Source organism: Ursus americanus, chromosome 16 (assembly GCF_024610735.1).
Source record: "Ursus americanus isolate L20-20 chromosome 16, mUrsAme1.1.p, whole genome shotgun sequence".
In the NCBI taxonomy this organism is placed as follows: domain Eukaryota; kingdom Metazoa; phylum Chordata; class Mammalia; order Carnivora; family Ursidae; genus Ursus; species Ursus americanus.
In genome coordinates, this window is record NC_142142.1 from 56976365 (window position 1) to 56994647 (window position 18283).

The 18283-nt window shown below is 34.7% G+C and overlaps 1 protein-coding gene across 2 annotated transcripts in view; it reads left to right on the top strand.

The window, feature by feature from the left end:
* The window catches only part of RDX (radixin), a 58306-nt gene that overhangs the window by 22559 nt on the left and 17464 nt on the right, over positions 1-18283 (top strand). For both annotated transcript variants that reach the window (XM_045797734.2, XM_087868460.1), the window contains exons 4-11: positions 1701-1784; positions 3442-3537; positions 4002-4276; positions 8943-9026; positions 9223-9369; positions 12092-12188; positions 12675-12838; positions 16786-16916. In XM_045797734.2, the coding sequence (XP_045653690.1) occupies positions 1701-1784; positions 3442-3537; positions 4002-4276; positions 8943-9026; positions 9223-9369; positions 12092-12188; positions 12675-12838; positions 16786-16916 (1078 nt within the window). The remainder of the gene's footprint in view (positions 1-1700; positions 1785-3441; positions 3538-4001; positions 4277-8942; positions 9027-9222; positions 9370-12091; positions 12189-12674; positions 12839-16785; positions 16917-18283) is intronic.

Genomic DNA, 18283 nt, shown 5'->3' on the forward strand with positions numbered 1-18283 from the left:
ATTGTTACTGGTTAATATGAAGGATGTTATAAGGATATGAATGAAATAAAGATGAAAAGGAGGTACATAGGGCAAGATCCAGAAATGTCCTGAGCACAGGAGCTTCTGTCCTTGTAGAGTTTACGGCCCACCTTTCTCTTTGCATGTGGGTGCATTCACCACCTTGTAAACTCTCTCTGAACTCCTTTGTTTAGGCTTTTTATGAATTTCCATTATGTAGGCATGATGGATTAAATTATTGGCCGTTGATGATTAACTCATTTCCCAGCTTCTCTTCTCTCTGGAGGTTAGGGTGGGTGGCTCTAATCACATGGCTGTTTCTTCTGGCTACCTGTCCCCATCCTGAAGGTGTCTAGGGGTCCATCATGAGTCATTAGTGTAAACTCAGGTATGGTTGAAAGGGGCTTATTATGAATAACAAAAGACTCCACTCACTTCTATCATTCAGGAAATTCCAAAGGTTTTAGGAGCTCTCTGCCAGGAAACAGAATGAAGACCAATATATATATATATATATATATATATATATATATATATATATATATGTATATGATGATATATGTATATATTATATATTATATATATATAATACACATATATATATGATGATATATATATGATTATATATATATTATCACAAAACGTTTTGTGATTTACAAGATTTATTTGATTAGAGAAGGTATGTCAGATAAAAGCTACATGTGCAGAGGTATGGTTAAAAATGAGTAAAAATAAAGGAGAAATCAGATTTAGAATTCTAATAGCGTGAGTTAAAGTTAAAAAGATCAAATTGTACCACATGATGGTGAATTCTAAGTGGAGATGCTACTCTAGAGTTAAGATTTAATTAAGGCATGTTAATTTTTTGGTAAAATATCCAGCTAGAAAGGTATTTATAGAAAAAAGAATTTAAAATAGAGTCTAACAAATACAAGTCAATCAGTAAATGCTTTATAAAGTGAATATTTTTGCAATAGGATAAAACTGAGTATCTGAATTTTGTATTGAAAAATACAAAATAGTGAATGTCATTCAAAGAATTTGGAGTTATGTTTCTTCTGAAATACCTACTCTGCTGTTTGATATCCCATGCTCTTGGGCAAGTAATGGGGGAACTCTTTTAGTTTGTATAGAAATGAACATATTTCCTAGTATTGTTGCCGGGGCTAAATGAGAACATGGAAAGCTCATGGCCTAGTGCCTCGTATATGCCAAGTATTCAATAAATGTTTTTAAATGAGGACTTTGTTGGGGCGCCTGGGTGGCTCAGTCGTTAAGCGTCTGCCTTCGGCTCAGGGCGTGATCCCAGCATTCTGGGATTGAGCCCCGCATTGGGCTCCCTGCTCCGCTTGGAGCCTGCCTTTTCCTCTCCCACTCCCCCTGCTTGTGTTCCCTCTCTCGCTGGCTGTCTCTCTCTCTCTCTGTCAAATAAATAAATAAAATCTTTTAAAAAATAAAAATAAAAAATTAAAAGAGGACTTTGTAAGCTCTTTCTTTTTAAAATAGATTTAAGATTTCCACTGATTAAAATCAACTTTATCACTTTAATAAAGAAAATCTTAGGTACAGTTATGGAGTAGCTCTTTATTGCGTGCATATTCTACTTTATTTTATAAATCAGATAAAAATATTGCCTCATGTTTAATGCTTAATAAGTATATTCTCTTTCCTAGTGATTTTCCCTTTTGTTTTTATTGCAGATCAACGTAAGAGTAACCACCATGGATGCTGAGCTGGAATTTGCCATTCAGCCCAATACAACTGGCAAACAGCTTTTTGACCAGGTATCATTTAACCATATGAAGAGTGCAACTTTTTGACAACATACAACATAGAAGCTATTGCAACTTCTTTGTATGTTTTTCTGTAACTTTACTGGTATTGCAACAGTGTGGCACTTAGAATTTTTCAAGATACCTTTTTAGTTATATTGAATAGTTGTAGAGCTGCTATTCTTTCTCATTCCTAGATTGGAGAGATAAGACTTTCTAAAAATAATTATCAGCAGGTATTTCTTTAACATCCTCTAAGTAAAGCATTGTAATGAGGATTCAAAGGAATGAAAAGATATTGTACATAGTGGGATGGGTGGAGATCCTAGGTAGAAGGGATGGCAGGAGCAAAGGCACAGAGAATTATAGTCTATAAGTAGTCACCTGACAGCAGTTTCGTGTCACAGCCTCATGATAAGCTAACATGGGTGTCATGTTGAGAGGATTTGGACTGCTGATCTTGTCTTTTTTTCTCACTCTTGAGTGCACATTTGAGTCACCTGTGGAGCTTTAGAAAAAGAAAAAAAGACAGTGCTTGCAGACCACCTCCAGAGATTCTGATTTAATTCTCTGGAGCCTACTAGAAATCATTAATATTTTATTTATTTATTTAAGCTCCTCAGGCGATGCAGTAAGTAATGTTGTAAGTGATGTTTTATTGAGAAGGGGAGAAAAGAGATTGGTGCCCTGAGGCCAAGTGATTAGGAAAGTGACTTGATGATTACAAGGGGGAGGAAGGTGATAAGGGCATGAGAGTCAGGGGACAATGTTTACATGAACTTTTCCATTTGGGCGGAACAGTAGTAGTTTGTGGTCAGACCTCCTTGACCTTAGAGAACAGGAGACAGCGTTTCTAGCACACAGCAGTAGGTTACCTAGTAGATATTTTGGTTTTATTAGGTGTCATTCTGTCACATACTGATCTAAAATATGATATAAAATTTTAGAATTTCTGGAAAGTTCTTTCTTTTCTTGACAAAGTAATATACTTAATCTTTCTGATTTAGGTAATTGATGATCTTGAAAGTCCTGATAAGGGCTTTTTGTAAGATGAAGGGTTTTCTGTAGAGTGAACAAATTCTTAAAATCATAAGCAGTTACATGCACCATACATACCTTGTACGTATTGTACCTTATGAACTATGACCTACTTCTGTTGATTCTTCTAGGCTTCCTATTTGTAAATATATCATCTATCTTACTTGAATAAAAATATGAATGGAGTTAGCATTCATTGTACTTAAACAAGTTGAAATGTTATTTATAGTGAGTGAAATGTTTGTGGTAGTCAAAAACTAATCAGTAGGCTTCTTTGGTTCGTATACTGAGAAATAAATAACTTGTTTATTAAGTAGAATTGCTTTAGTTTAGATACCAGGAGAGAAGGAAACCTCACTTATTGTAGTGCAGTACTATCTACTAGTTTAAAAGTGTGGGCCCTAGAGCCACACTGCCTGCATTGGAGTCCTGGCTCTAGCTGTTTTACTTGGGACAAATTACTCTTTTTGCCTTGTTTTTTTCATTTGTACAATTAGGATGGTGATAGCACTCTTCCTTAGCAAAGAAATATACCTGTAACGCTTATGTAGTTTCGTTTTTCCTTTGAAATAAAGTACCATTTACTTACACTGTGAATGAACTAAAATTGAACTTTTTTTTTTTTTTTAAGGTGGTGAAAACAGTTGGTTTGCGTGAAGTCTGGTTTTTTGGACTGCAGTATGTGGACAGCAAAGGTTATTCTACATGGCTTAAACTAAATAAAAAGGTAAAATACGTTATAATATTCAGCTGATAACTAAATTACTTTGAAGTTATTGTGATCATGAATTTGTACTAGAAAAGCTCAGGGTCTTTGAGTCAGGCCTCCGTTTACAGTTATCTCTGAGTTATTAAATGTGTTGTGTCTTTTAATTCAGTAAGTTATCATTAACTCATCATTTTAGAAAAAAGAAATGTTCTCTTTTCCTTTTTGAAAATTTAACATGTAATAAATATTATTAGGTGTAACTGAGTACTTTCACTTTGACTCAGACATCTACAGGATAAGCTTCTGAAGGGAAGTTTCAACTTAGTTATTAGACAAGGACCTATAAGTTTAGAATCTTACACACTAGAGTCTTACTTATGGATTTAGAATCTTATTTGTGTTCCACATGCTACTTTCTTCTAAAAAAGAATTTGATGTGAATTTAAGATTTTTGTTGATAATGCTTGAAATTACTGTTCTAGGTGACACAGCAAGATGTTAAAAAAGAGAATCCTTTACAGTTCAAATTTAGAGCTAAATTCTTTCCTGAAGATGTTTCTGAGGAATTAATTCAAGAAATAACCCAGAGACTTTTCTTCTTGCAAGTTAAGGAAGCTATCTTAAATGATGAGATTTATTGTCCGCCAGAAACTGCAGTTCTTTTGGCTTCCTATGCTGTCCAAGCCAAGTATGGAGATTATAATAAAGAGATTCATAAACCAGGCTACCTGGCTAATGATAGACTCCTACCCCAGCGGTAAGTGAAATATGTTTTTATGTTAAATTCTCTGAACAAGTACATTTCAGAAATTTGTAAATAGATTAAAACAGTTTTTTTAAGTTGCTAGAGAATATACTTTTAAAAGTCATGACCCAGTAGCTACATACACTTATATATACTGTAATTACTTAAACTTTCTGCTGCTTCTCCTCATTCCCGCAGGATAAGCAATGAATGAACGTAGTGGTAATTTGGGCTTGGGGGAGGATGTGACTGCTGCTGCTTGGTAAAAATTCTCACACAGGCAGATAGGTGCTTCATAAATGCTTTGAGAATAACAAGTGCCACACTGTATTTCTTCTATAGAATTAAAATTCAGTTTCTAACTTTTTAAAAGGTTGTTTTTATTTTGTTTTTACATTTATTTAAGTAATCTCTACACCCAACATGGGGCTCAAATTCACAGCCCTGAGATCAAGAGTCTCATGCTCTTCCAACTGAACCAGCCCGGCACCCTCTAAAAGGTGTTCTAAACTCAGTTTTCAGACTCCTGGTCTAGTGCTCTGTTCTCATATGCAACATATTGCTTTTTCTATAATAGTTATTTTAAAATAGGCTGGCATAGGAAGAAATCATTAGGCAAAAGACCTAAAATTTGAATGTTCTACCCTTTATTACTTATGTGACCTTACATGCATTATCTGAAATTTCTGAGCCTCTGTATCTGAATATGCAAAATGGGGATAATAATCCTGCTCTGCCTACCTTACAGCTTATGATTACAGAACGTGAACTAAATGGTTTATAGTTTCCACTGTAAAGTGTGGTACAAGTGTTGGTTGGTAGTATGAAATCTAAGAAGTACAGCATCAAATACTACTTTAAAATATCTCCATTCATAATTAGAGTAGCGTACTAGAATGTACATGGAGATTTTCTTTTAGAACCTGGAAAGAAGGTGTTACTGCTCTTAGTCCGAATTCCTGAATTTTAAAACTTGTTTAAATGCAAAATTGTGTATTATAAACCTAAAATTTCACTGTTGCACTACTTCCTTATAGTATTTAAGCTGTTAGATGGTAGTTTTTTTTCATAGGTCATAAATATGAAGAAAGGAAACCACTTATGTCCACTTTTATTAGTTTCCTTTGGTTGTAGGCATTAATCTTTATTTTTGTATAATTTGTATTGTGTTAATATATGCTTTGTAGGGTATTAGCACGGTAGCTTTAATATTTGATTATTAAATGTTATACTGTTTATTACTGTTACACTTTAATGCTGTCGCAGTAGTAGTTTTCTTAGAAAGTAAAATAATGTGTGCTATTTACTGAAGAATCAGAAATATGAGACACCTGTTAGCCTGTATGTTTAGTTTTGATGATTATTCCAAACTCAGGTTTTTTTAAAGCATTGAATTAAATAGTTGATTACTGGCACAGTAGAATTTCATTTCAGATAAGGATTAGTTTTTATTTTTAGTTGAGATTTAATTTTTTGACTTATTTTTATTTTTTATTTAAGTATAATTGGCACACAATGTTACATTAGTTTCAAGTGTACGGTACAGTGATTCCACAGCTCTGTACCAAAATTGAGATAGAACATGTTTAGTGAAAGGCACAGCAGGTTAGGTTTTAAATCAGCATATAAGGTAAATATTATATATAATCAAAATTACCCTTAAAATTTCCTAATTGTTCATAAAAGAATAGGCATGTTAATCTCAGGTATAACATAGACGGTCGTTTTTTAATGTGAGATCAGATTGCTGTTTGGTTGAGCATCAGATGAAGTAATTGGCTTACATTTAATAGTTACGTGATTTTTAAGAATATTTTAAACACTGGTATCACATAATTTAATTTCTTTATTTTAAATGTATGTGTGCTGTAACCCACTTTGTTTAAAAAGGAGGAAGATAGCAGATGCTCTTTAAGATTTGGTCTTTAATTTTGAAGGTCCAGATAGGTGTACTTCAAGTTGGTAGTTTTTGGAGGACTATTTCAAGCTATCTAAGCTTACTCAAAAGCTTACTCATAAAATCAGAATACTAATTTCTATATTTAGAATGAAGGAAATACCTTCACAGTGATTTACTTATTCTATGTATGGATGGTATAGCACACTTTTTCTCACCATCTTAAGTACCTCAGGGGAGGATTAGTAATCAAGTTATTTGGTGATCATAAATTACACACAATTTGATGATTTTGATGGATGCTTTTAATTCTTGTATAGGAAAAAAAAAATTATTGTATAGAAAAGCCCAGAGAAGCAGTCTGTTCTCCCACTGTACATTTTAGCTCTCTGGTGATGTAGATTATCAGCTCCACCGGATAATATCGCTCTCTCCTTTGAAAAGAGCTAGATAGATATGTTTTTATGTGCCAGGTTTCTGATTTGGGCATCTGGGTAGTTGGTAATACCTTTTTCCAAGATAAGGGGAGAAGGAGTACATTTTGGAGAAGGAAGATTTCAGTTTTGAATCTGCTGTGTTTGCAACATGTGCAGCATAACCAAGGAGGAGAGCTAGTATTCATTTGTAGGTGTGGCTCTGGATCTTGGAGAGCGGTCTGGTACAGTTTTGGGAATAAGCAGCAAATTAAAAGCAGCTTCAGTGTGGTGTTGGTGATTGCAGCCAGATTGTGGTGGACTAGGGGCAGTGGGTGTGAGGTTTGGAAATGAAAGATAGTGAATCCATGGATAGCTCTCAAAAGAAGTTTGGCTATGAAAAAGAAAAAAAAACCTAGGGAACAGGAGTTCATAAACATGTTCTTTAAATGGTGGGAAAGGACTGATTTAACTCCTTTATTCTCTCTGCAAATATTTGAGTACCTTTTCAGTACTGGCACTGGGCATATAGTGGTGAGCAACATGGATGTGGTCTTTTGCCCTCTGTAAAACAAAGACATAGATATGATAATATATACATGTATGCAAGGGACAGCTAATATGTCCCCTGTCATAAATGATGGAGGATACATCCTGAGAAAGTGAGGGGAGAAGTCCTTTAAAGGTGCAGATAGATAGATTTAAAGCCAAGTTGAATAGATTAGCCTTAGGCATGAAGAAGGACTCCTTTTCCTGGACAAAAGAAAGAGAGGGTGGAATTTTTGAATACCTGTAAACAAGTCATGCAGATTAATAGTACAAGTACATTATGTAAAATGCAAATAAATGAGATTTGAAATGCAAGATATAAAAAGCTAGAACATAAATCTTAGTGGTATCCAATTTAATTAACCCATATCTTCAGATTTAGTTAATGTCATGGTACCAGCAATCGGCTGCACTTATTATGCCCTTAAAGCTGATTGCATTCCTTTTGGTGAGCAGTCATGGCCAGGCAGCAAGAAAAAGTATAAAGACAAGAAAAATGTGGAAACTTAAGTGCTCTAAGGACGAAGACAAAACTCCTCTTCCAAAAAAGCCAAGAGCTTAAAAGACGATACACTGAGAAAGGAGCAGGGCATAGTAAGAACATAATGGTGTGTCTGAGACCTCATTAAGGAATCCATTCTAAGTAGTGAGTAACTTGTGCAAGGAAAGATTACATTCTGAGATGCCTTTATACTGCCAAGACATTCCTAGGTTTCATGTAAAATTTTTATACAGCTAAACAATATATTTTTTTTAAGATTTTATTTAGTTGAGAGAGAAAGTACACGATTGGGAAGGAGAGGGAGAAGCAGGCTCCCCGCTGAGCAGGGAGCCCAACACGGGGCTCAGTTCCAGGACCCTGGGATTGGGACCTGAGCTGAAGGCAGATGCTTACCCGAATGAGCCACCCAAATGCCCCATAAGCAATAATATTTTAATGCCTCAGCTTTTGCTATTAGTAAAGTGGGATCTGAGGATTCACCAGTAAATAAAAATACATAATTATCATTATATGACCCCAAGAGAACAGAAATAATTTGTAGTGTGTAGAGCAGGAAAATTTTGTGTACGTTGAATTTGCTGATTTGTTGTTTAAAATATCAGTAGTAGAGAAAGTATGTTTGCTTACATTTGCATAGGGAACACTGGAAGGATAAAAGAGAAACTTAATAAAAGATTATTTGGAGACATGGGGTGGTAAAAAGTGTAACTTTCCACTTGTTATAATTTTATATAAAGTATTGCCTATAGATAATAAGAAAATTAAATTTACCACCAAGAAAAGTAAATACATAGAGTAAGAGAAGAAATTAAGGCCCAAGAATTTTGATTTTCACTCTCTTCTCTGTTTTTTTCTGTTAATAATGAGAAAGTCGTTTTCCTTTTTTTGGTCCAGTAGCTTATTCTTTTGAAACAATTGAATTCCCATAAACTATCTGTATAACTGTCTTAAAAACATGTATTATTTGAAATAATTTCAGGATCCTAGAAACTTCTTGAGAAAATTATAGATTCACATGCAATTGTAAAAAAAATAGAGGGATTCTGTGTATTCTTCTCCCAGCCTTCCCTAATGGTAACATCTTGCATAACTAGTACTATATCACAACCAAGATGTTGATACAGTCCACCAACCTGATTCAGATTTCATTGATTTTATATGCAATCACTTGTGTATGTGTATGTATTTATTAGTTCTATGCAATTTTATCATGTATATAGGTTTTTATGACAGCCATTACAGTTAAGGTACTGAATGATTCTCTACTTTTAAATGAATATTAATTTTGAATCATAGAAACTTTTTTTTTTCTTATAGTGTTTTGGAACAACACAAATTGACAAAAGAACAGTGGGAAGAAAGAATACAGAACTGGCATGAAGAACACAGAGGAATGCTGAGGTATTTGTCTATTTTCTTAGTTTTTCCTCAAATTAAAGTATTTTTATTTCATAACACTTACTAGTACATCAGATTATCCCCCAAAGATCATTTGACTTATATGAATAAATATAAAGCACTAACATTTAATCCAAAGTATTTTTGTGATTTGTATTACTTTTACTTAAGTATATTACAGTAAGCTTTATTTTAACAGGGAAGATTCTATGATGGAATACCTGAAGATTGCCCAAGATCTAGAAATGTATGGAGTCAACTATTTTGAAATAAAAAATAAAAAGGGAACTGAATTGTGGCTAGGAGTTGATGCTTTGGGTCTGAATATTTATGAGCATGATGACAAGTGAGTAAATTAGTTGCATGGTGAACTGGTCATTTATAAGTGATCTGTATGGCTTTAATCTTATGCTGTACTTGTAAAAGTTCTTTTTTGGCTTGATTACTCTTACTGCTTCCTACTTAAAATATTAGTTAGATGTCATGTCTCCATTTTTGCCACACCTTGTAGCTTTAGCTTTCTACTTCTCAGTGTATTTATCAGACAGGATGATTGATTTTTATTTGATCTCTTATGAGTTCTGTCTAGTAAATTAATTAAAACTTATTCCCTTTATAGATGAAGAATAATTCCTTAAATGTTATGCCTGGCATATAAGGTGTAATCGAAATTAACATATATAAGAGGTCAAGAGCAATGAGACAGTGAAATTAATAGATGTATGATTTATTATATTTTTGTAACTTTTTAAAGACATCTATAGGAATTGTTTTGAATATTTTCGAAATTCCATTAAGTAGAGTATCACTGTATTAAGCATAGTGAACAGTGTTAATTTTGTTTTGAAATTGACCAGGTATTAATTTTTATATTAATAAGAATATGTCAGACTCTTATAATACTTTAAGGAATGATAGCTACAATTGCTCTATACTTTCTTTATTTGGTATACCACATAAGCATTTAAGTCCATGCCAGTAATGCCTTCTAAGACATTTCTCTTTATTCTAAAATTCTAGAATTTTAGTTTCATTTTTACAAATATCTAATAAAATACACATTTCTTTCTTTCTTTTTTTTTTTTTTAAAGATTTTATTTATTTATTTGACAGAGACAGCCAGAGAGAGAGGGAACACAAGCAGGGGGAGTGGGAGAGGAAGAAGCAGGCTCCTAGCAGAGGAGCCTGATGTGGTGCTTGATCCCAGAACGCTGGGTCATGCCCTGAGCCGAAGGCAGACGCTTAGCGACTGCGCCACCCAGGCGCCCCTAAAATACACATTTCTAACACTGTATACTAAGTCCAAAAGAGAGCATTTTCATTATTTTACTCTGATATGTATTTTTTAAATTACAAAACGAGTTAAAATGCTATGTCGTTCAGAAGAGAATATTTTGAAGTTTTTGAAAAGCAAAAAAGACTTTCAGACTAATTTTGTAGACCAAATCTTTTTTTCCTTCTCTTTCTTTTAAAAATCATTGAATTAATTTCTGCCAGAGTACCCATTATAGATATGGTTACAGATAAAGATGGGGAATATGGAAGAGAGGGGGTTAGGTCAGAATGGGAGGGACTGATACTGGAGATTGTGGACACAGGATTTTGGTCTTAATCTGTACTGGTTCATTTTTTAGAAATAATGAAAATCTATTATATTTCAAAAAGATTTTTAAAAAAATCAAAATAGGGTACAACTTTAAAAGCCAAGGTTCTTTTACCAGCTCTGCTACTAATTGCCTTTATGATCCTGGTCAAGTTATTAACTCTGAAATTCATATAACTGCCAAGCTTACCTAACAAGATTTTTGTGAGAATTACATTAGGAAATTGCTTTAAAGTTCTCAAAGTAACATGTACATGTAGTATAGTATTACCTTAAAAATACTATGTTCCAGGGGCACCTGGGTGGCTCAGTCGTTAAGCATCTGCCTTCGGCTCAGGGCGTGATCCCAAGGTCCTGGGATCAAGCCCCACGTCAGGCTCCCTGCTTCTCTGGGAGCCTGCTTCTTCCTCTCGCACTCCCCCGGCTTGTGTTCCCTCTCTCGCTGGCTGTCTCTCTGTCGAATAAATAAATAAAATCTTTAAAAAAAAAAAAAAAAAGAATGCTATGTTCCCAGCAGCCTCCTTTTAAAGCAGGTAACGTTGACATTTGAATAGCCATTAGAGGGCAGTATAATGTATGGATATTGAGTAAAGAGTTTCATGTAGAAAAATTATTTGCTGTGCTGCAGTTCATAATCTTAAGAATTAAAAGGACTGTCGATAGGTGGGAATTCATACTCTATTCTCAGAAGACTGACTAGAAAGATACCTTTTGGCCAGCATGGGTATCATCGTTTTGCACACTTGTTATTGGATAACAGTGACACCTTTGATGGGTAGAGTGAAACAGTAAAATACATGAAAAGCAGAAACAAAATTATTGTTCCAGTCTGATTCCTTGAATCTGTGTGTGCAGTGTGGTAAAATGGGGATAACTTGCATTTCTTAGAGTTGGAAATCCAGCTCTACCATGTATCCAAACATTTGGGTATGTGAATGTCTAAATTTTTTTCTGTTGAGATATAACTCACATACCATAAAATTAACCCTTTTAAAGATATTGAGAATTAGTGTTTTTAATGTTACTCGCAAATACTCATTTTTAAACTAAACAGAGGAAGGAAATACATTTTTTTAAATATTTAGTAACATGTCCATAATTCAGATGAAAACTTATGAAGACTTCTTTCCCCCCTCTCCCTTCTTAAACATATTTAAACTAATAGTTGTAATAGCTTGGATCTAAGTAAAACTAGTACAAAACCCCAAGAAGCTCAGTTCTACACTCCAGGTTGCTAGTGTTTTCTAGGTAGTTTCAAGAAGGTAAGTGTAATGTTTCAAGGCTCATGACACATTATGAAATTTTTTGATAGATATTCTGTTTTATGTGGTTTAATTGATCAAATTTCCCCTTAAAAGATAATGTCAGTAGTATAAGTAAGCTAATGCATTTTTGGCCCCAAAATGTTACAAATTTTGTGTTTTGTCTTCTGCTTTTAATTAAAGGAATGCTCTCATTTTTTAAGGTTAACACCAAAAATTGGTTTTCCCTGGAGTGAAATCAGAAATATTTCATTTAATGACAAAAAATTTGTTATAAAGCCAATCGACAAAAAGGCACCCGTAAGTAAAATTCTTTTATAAATGTTTTCTGTATTAACTCTTTTTAAATTTCTGTCACTTTGCTGTGATATCATTTGCAGAGTGACATTGTTCATTTATTGATTTGCTCCTGAGAAATATTCCCTTTCCATAGTTTAACTTTCCTGTGGATAAAGTAATTATTAAAAATATAAGATTTTGATCTTTTTATAACATGTGAATATTAGTTTAATTTTAATTGAGATTCAGCATAAGGTGGGTGATGTTTATTAGGAGGTGACTGAAAATAATCACCATTCCTAAGCAGCAGTTAAAAACACTTGTTTGTTGGTAACCTTCACAGTTATGTGCAAATATGGCATACTTACTAGGAATTAGGAAATTTTATGATTTCTAAACTGTGTAATATGACATTCAAATTCATACCGCATATTGAAATTTAGTACAGATTATTGTGAGAGAGACTATCCTTCAGGAAGATTTTAAATTTGGAAACTTTATGTTTAGGATTTTGTTTTTTATGCACCTCGTCTGAGAATCAATAAACGGATTTTGGCTTTATGTATGGGAAACCATGAACTATACATGCGAAGAAGAAAGCCTGATACTATTGAAGTTCAGCAGATGAAGGCTCAGGCGAGGGAGGAGAAACATCAGAAACAGTTGGAAAGGTATGGGATAGGTTTTGATTCTTAATTGAGTAGGTGGTTTAAAATTTAAGAATGCTGTCTCTTTAACATACTGAGTTTACATTTTTACATTGTTTTCATTGTATTATAATTGAAGGAGTATTATCCTTATACTCTTAAAATGAGTATGTACACTTTTCAAATTAGAAATCTTTGGTATTTCTGAGGAAGTAGCTTTTCATGAGTTCATAGATGTGCTTTTTTTATTTTTTAAACATGATTGCTTTTCACTGATTGACATTGGTTTGGGTTCTGTAGTAGTTTGGAATTTTTCAAGTTGGTTCTCCTCGTGGCTTGTACTTCTTAATTTTTCAGGGTTAGAATTGCTTGAATAAAAATTTTGCTCTGTTTTTATTTTTTTAAAAAGATTTTATTTGAGAGAGAGAGCGCACACACACAAGCAGGAGAGGGAGAAGAACAAGCAGACTCGGCACTAAACAAGGAGGCTGATGCGGGGCTTGATCTCACCATCATGACCTGAGCTGAGATCAAGATTTGGGCGCTCAACTGACTGAGCCACCCGGGCACCCCGCTGAATATTTTGCTTTAAAACAGTTCCACAGTGACACTATAGAACTCCAATGAAAAGTCACTGTACAGAGTAACACCGGTACCCCCTGCCAATGACACTGATTTTTTTTTAACCGTGGTTCGCTTAGACTTTTGAAAAAAGATACCGTTAAATATATATTAGAGAGTTTTTGAAAGGGAAAGATAGTGAATGAAATTCACTGAAGAGAGTGAATGAAAGTAGTAGTGAATGAAATTACTGGGTCCAGTAGCATATTTCCCAAATTTGATTCTAGATTGATTTGGACTTTATTTGAAAAAGTTTAGAGACCAACCTAAAGTTAACTTTATTGAGGAAATCTTTGTAGTGTAGAATAACACAGCCATTTAAGAAATAGAGCAGGTCCTAAAAAAACTGAGGAGCTCTAAACATACATAAACTTAAATATTTCAAATGTACTGTGTACTGGAAATAGCATGATTTGAATCTAAGAATTTTATAGGTCCTCTGCTAGATAAAATTTTGTTACTTAACACATAGTGTTTGCGTTTAATGACATGGGGTTTTTGTTGTTTTTTCTTAAATGTTCTGTGTAATTTAGATAGCTCTCCTCAGGATGTCTGCATTAGAGACCGTGCCTTGAGAAGTTTGCTGCCTCACCAGACGTTTTTTTTTATACAGGCATGAGACTTTCCAGTAACTCCTGACCAGTTAAAGACACTAAGTTAGATTGACTGGGCTCTCTCACTTTTCACTGCTCTACTGTGGCTTAGGATCACATTGTGGTTCTAGTCTTACATGCTTTTTAAAGTAGTTCTTTATTGTGCTTTGCTTTATATTCATACCCATCATAGCCTTTCCATCTGTCTCTCTCAAAGACAACAGTTTTTTTTTTTCCTTCTTTTCATGCATTCACCCTTACCCTCACCCTCTCTTTTTTTCTCTCTCCCTTTACTCTCTTGGTCCATCTCTAAAGATCTCCTGTCATGAGTTAAAAAAAATCCTATCTCATACTCATCACTCCATAAAATGTCCCCTAACTGTTCTGCTTATCTATAGTGTTGATATATTATCTACATTCTTAAATATATTTGTCCTTTATTTCTCACACATAGAAGAAAGTGCTGTATGGCTTCTAGTATATGTAGTATGATTTAGAAGTACCATTTGGTGATGGTGCTGTATCTGAATTACTCTAAAGCCTAGATGAAAGTGAAAGAAAGTTTCTTTGCTCACACAGTAACAGTCCCATGGTATCTGTCTTGGATAAATTTTACAGTCTTTCATTTGCAAACATTTATTGACTGCCTTGTACACTGTAGGAATTTAGTAACTTTAATTCATTTGAATGCCTAGAAGATGTTTTATATTAATCTCGCAACATAGGGATTTGGCAGATCTTTCAGAGATGGCATGCCAAGTCTTCATTTATTCCCTGCTTTACAGGTTAAAAAGAGAAAAATGACAACTGTATATGTGGAAACAGTTTTGGTCAAGCCCATTGGCAAAGTAGCCAGCAAAGATACTTGGGGGAATGCTCAGAGGTATGCTGCCTGTGCTGCTGGAAGCTCTTAGGCAAGAACAGTAGCTGGGAAGGGGCAGCAAGGGACCTCTTTCCCTACAGTATCTTGGTATATGTGGTCATACTCTCTCCCCTTAACTCGCATAATTTTGGGTTTTCGGCAATGAAAATGACATTATATACCATGGGTTGTTGGTCTCTGTAGTCTGTGTTCTAAGTTATTCACATCCAAGTTGAATGATAACTCACTCTGTAATTCCTGAACATATTTTGTATGGCTAGAATTGTTACCAAATTAAAAAATGGAGACAATTTAGAGTCAGATACCCACATACCAGTTGTAGTTTAGCCATGAAATGGGTTATGGCTGGCTGCCTATGTCATTAGGACCCAGCTTCAAGGATGCAAAGGTTTTTGTGAGAAATGATGACAGTGGTATACAAACATTCAGCAAAGTACCTGGTGTTTAATAAACAGTACCTAGTATAATAATTGTTAATATTATTAATGCATAGTCTGAATAGAAGCTGAATATAAATTAGCTTTTAATTTTCACTTAAGAAAAATATAACTGGGTTCATCTAATATTCTTTAAAAAATAAGGTATTCTAAAATATTGTCTGCATGTTAGTCCAGAAAATTGATAGTTTATTAACATGCTATTTATGCTCACACTACAAAGTTTTGTGCCTGAAATTCAGATGGCAGTGTTGTCTTTTTGGGGAATATTTAGATGTACTCAGGTAAGTATCAGAGATGAAATCATAATTGACTTTTTGAAACTAAAAAAAAAAATTACTCCCATTAATATAATGGGAATATTGAATATTGATTAAATTTATGAAATAGACAATATCTGGTAGTGCTTTATCTAATTCTTATTCATTTTTATATTTCTGGCCTTCAGCATAGAGTCTGACCAGTGGTAGGCTCTAAACTGTCTAAAGTAAAATAACCTTGTGTGCTCCCATTTAAGCCTTTCTTATTTTTCTCAGTGGGAACTGTGCAGTTAACTGCTTTTGTGCTGGCCTGTAATTTATTGTCAGAAGTCATCAAGTATGCAAGTGGTAAATGTGACTTTTTTCCTACATTCAAGTCCACATTGAAAACATGCTTTTGCACATCAAGGGATGTATTTAACAGTTTTACTTTCCTGGCTGTTTGTAAATTTGTCCCTTGAAAATCTTTCCAAAATGTCTACGTTTTTAATATCTTTTTTTTTTTAAGATTTTATTTCGAGAGAGAGGAGAGAGCTTGAGTTGGGGGAGGGGCAAAGGGAGAGGGAGAAGCAGACTCCCCGCTGAGCAGGGAGCCCGATTCGGGGCTTGATCCCAGGACCCTGAGATCATGACCTGAGCCGAAGGCAGGTGCTTAACCAACTGATCCACCCAGGTACCCCTTTTAACTTTTGTAACCATCCTAGACTACATTTTCCGTGACCCCACAAAAAAAATGCATTGTATTCCAGTGTACGTGCATGTTAACAGGGCAGTCCTATATTTTTAACTGGATGGTTTGTTTTTTTTTTTAAGCCCAACTGAATATAATGAAGATTCTTTTTTCTTTTTTTTTTTTTTTTTTAAGATTTTATTTATTCATTCGACAGAGAGACAGCCAGCGAGAGAGAGGAGAGAGAGAACACAAGCAGGGGGAGTGGGAGAGGAAGAAGCAGGCTCCCAGCGGAGGAGCCTGACGTGGGGCTCGATCCCAGAACACCAGGATCACGTCCTGAGCTGAAAGCAGACGCTTAACGACTGAGCCACCCAGCCGCCCCTATAATGCAGATTCTTAAACTATTTATACTTAGTTTCTTCTTAGTGGACTCACAGTACTTGGGTTTCATGTAAATATTTGTACACATTCATTTGTTACAGAACAATTCTAATTCCTCTTTAGGGCACAACTAGAGAATGAAAAGAAGAAGAGGGAGATAGCAGAAAAGGAGAAGGAAAGGATAGAGCGGGAAAAGGAGGAGCTGATGGAGCGGCTGCGGCAAATCGAAGAACAGACGGTGAAAGCCCAGAAAGGTAGGGGTTTCCTTTTTGACATTGCGTTCACTGTTGTTCCTCTTTGTCTGATATTTCCTCACTCCTGGTAAATCTCATTTGTCTTGTAGAATGATTACACTTAATTGTCACGTTTACACATAATGGGATCACATCATAAACATATTTAACTGAGGCACACACAACGCTCCTGTGCTAGTTTCTCTTTTATTTACTTAAACACATAGGTGTTTTCATGTGGACCGTTACTTACGGTTGGAAATGACTGTAAATATTAATTTATTCCTCTTACAGTTCAGGGTTCCATAAACACACATTTTCAGTACTTGCTAGCATTTAAATGAAAGCCATTCTATTTGATGCTTTAGGGATATTTAAGTACTTTAAGGCATCTGAGTACTTTAAGACATTTTAAGCTGTTCTGACTATAATAAAATCTTTTGGAACTCGATCTCTATATTTTATTTCAATATATTAAAAAAAATACACAACACATAGAAGTGGGTTGGTTTTCGGTGAGAACCTACTTCCTATGCAGAATGTAACCAAGATGCTACCGTGTATAGAAAGGATATATTGGATTTCGAGAGTGGTTTAGTAAATAACTCTAGGGTATGCTACTTTCAAACAACAAATAGTAGGAAGAACAGAAGAAATAAGGTATTGAGCAAAATAAGATTTTTTCCCCTTCCTAAGCAGAAGTTGGTGGGGGAATGTAATGTGAAATATATGCTATTTGTAAAACTAGAATTAATACCTGCTTTCCTGACAACTAGTAGAAGCAGCCAGTGGTTTTATTACTCTGAGTAGAATAATAACCTTAAAGTTTATTAAATAATAACGTTATTTAAGGTTATTTTCATTCCTTACATCAGGCGCCCAGGTGGGGAGATGCTCTTGAGCAGTGGGGAGAAGAATTTGCAAATGGGGAGCTAGAGGAGGAAGTCACAGAGATTGCTGTAAACCTGCAAACTGGTTGATCATTCTAATTCCAAGAGGATTGGAAATGATACTTCTAAGAGAAGAAATAGAAAAAAAAACCCTAGGCTTTATTCCTAATCATTAGAAGCCTCACTTCTTAGACCTAGAGAACTATTTAGTTCAGAGGTCAGAGGTATTAAACATACTTGCTCGCAGACCATAACACAAGGGCAGAACTTGTTTTCTGAATTTTAGCTTCATGCTGTTTCTACTCCAGGTGCCTTTTTCATCAATTAAAGTGGCCCTTTATGAAGTGCCTACTTTGTGCTACATTTTAGAAATACAAATAAATAGCATGAATGGGGGGGGGGAATCTGTGTGGCTGTCAGAAATAAGATGTATTCATAAAAATATAAAGTGAGGTAATGTGTACTAAGTGCATGTGAATACAGTAAGCAATTAGAGGA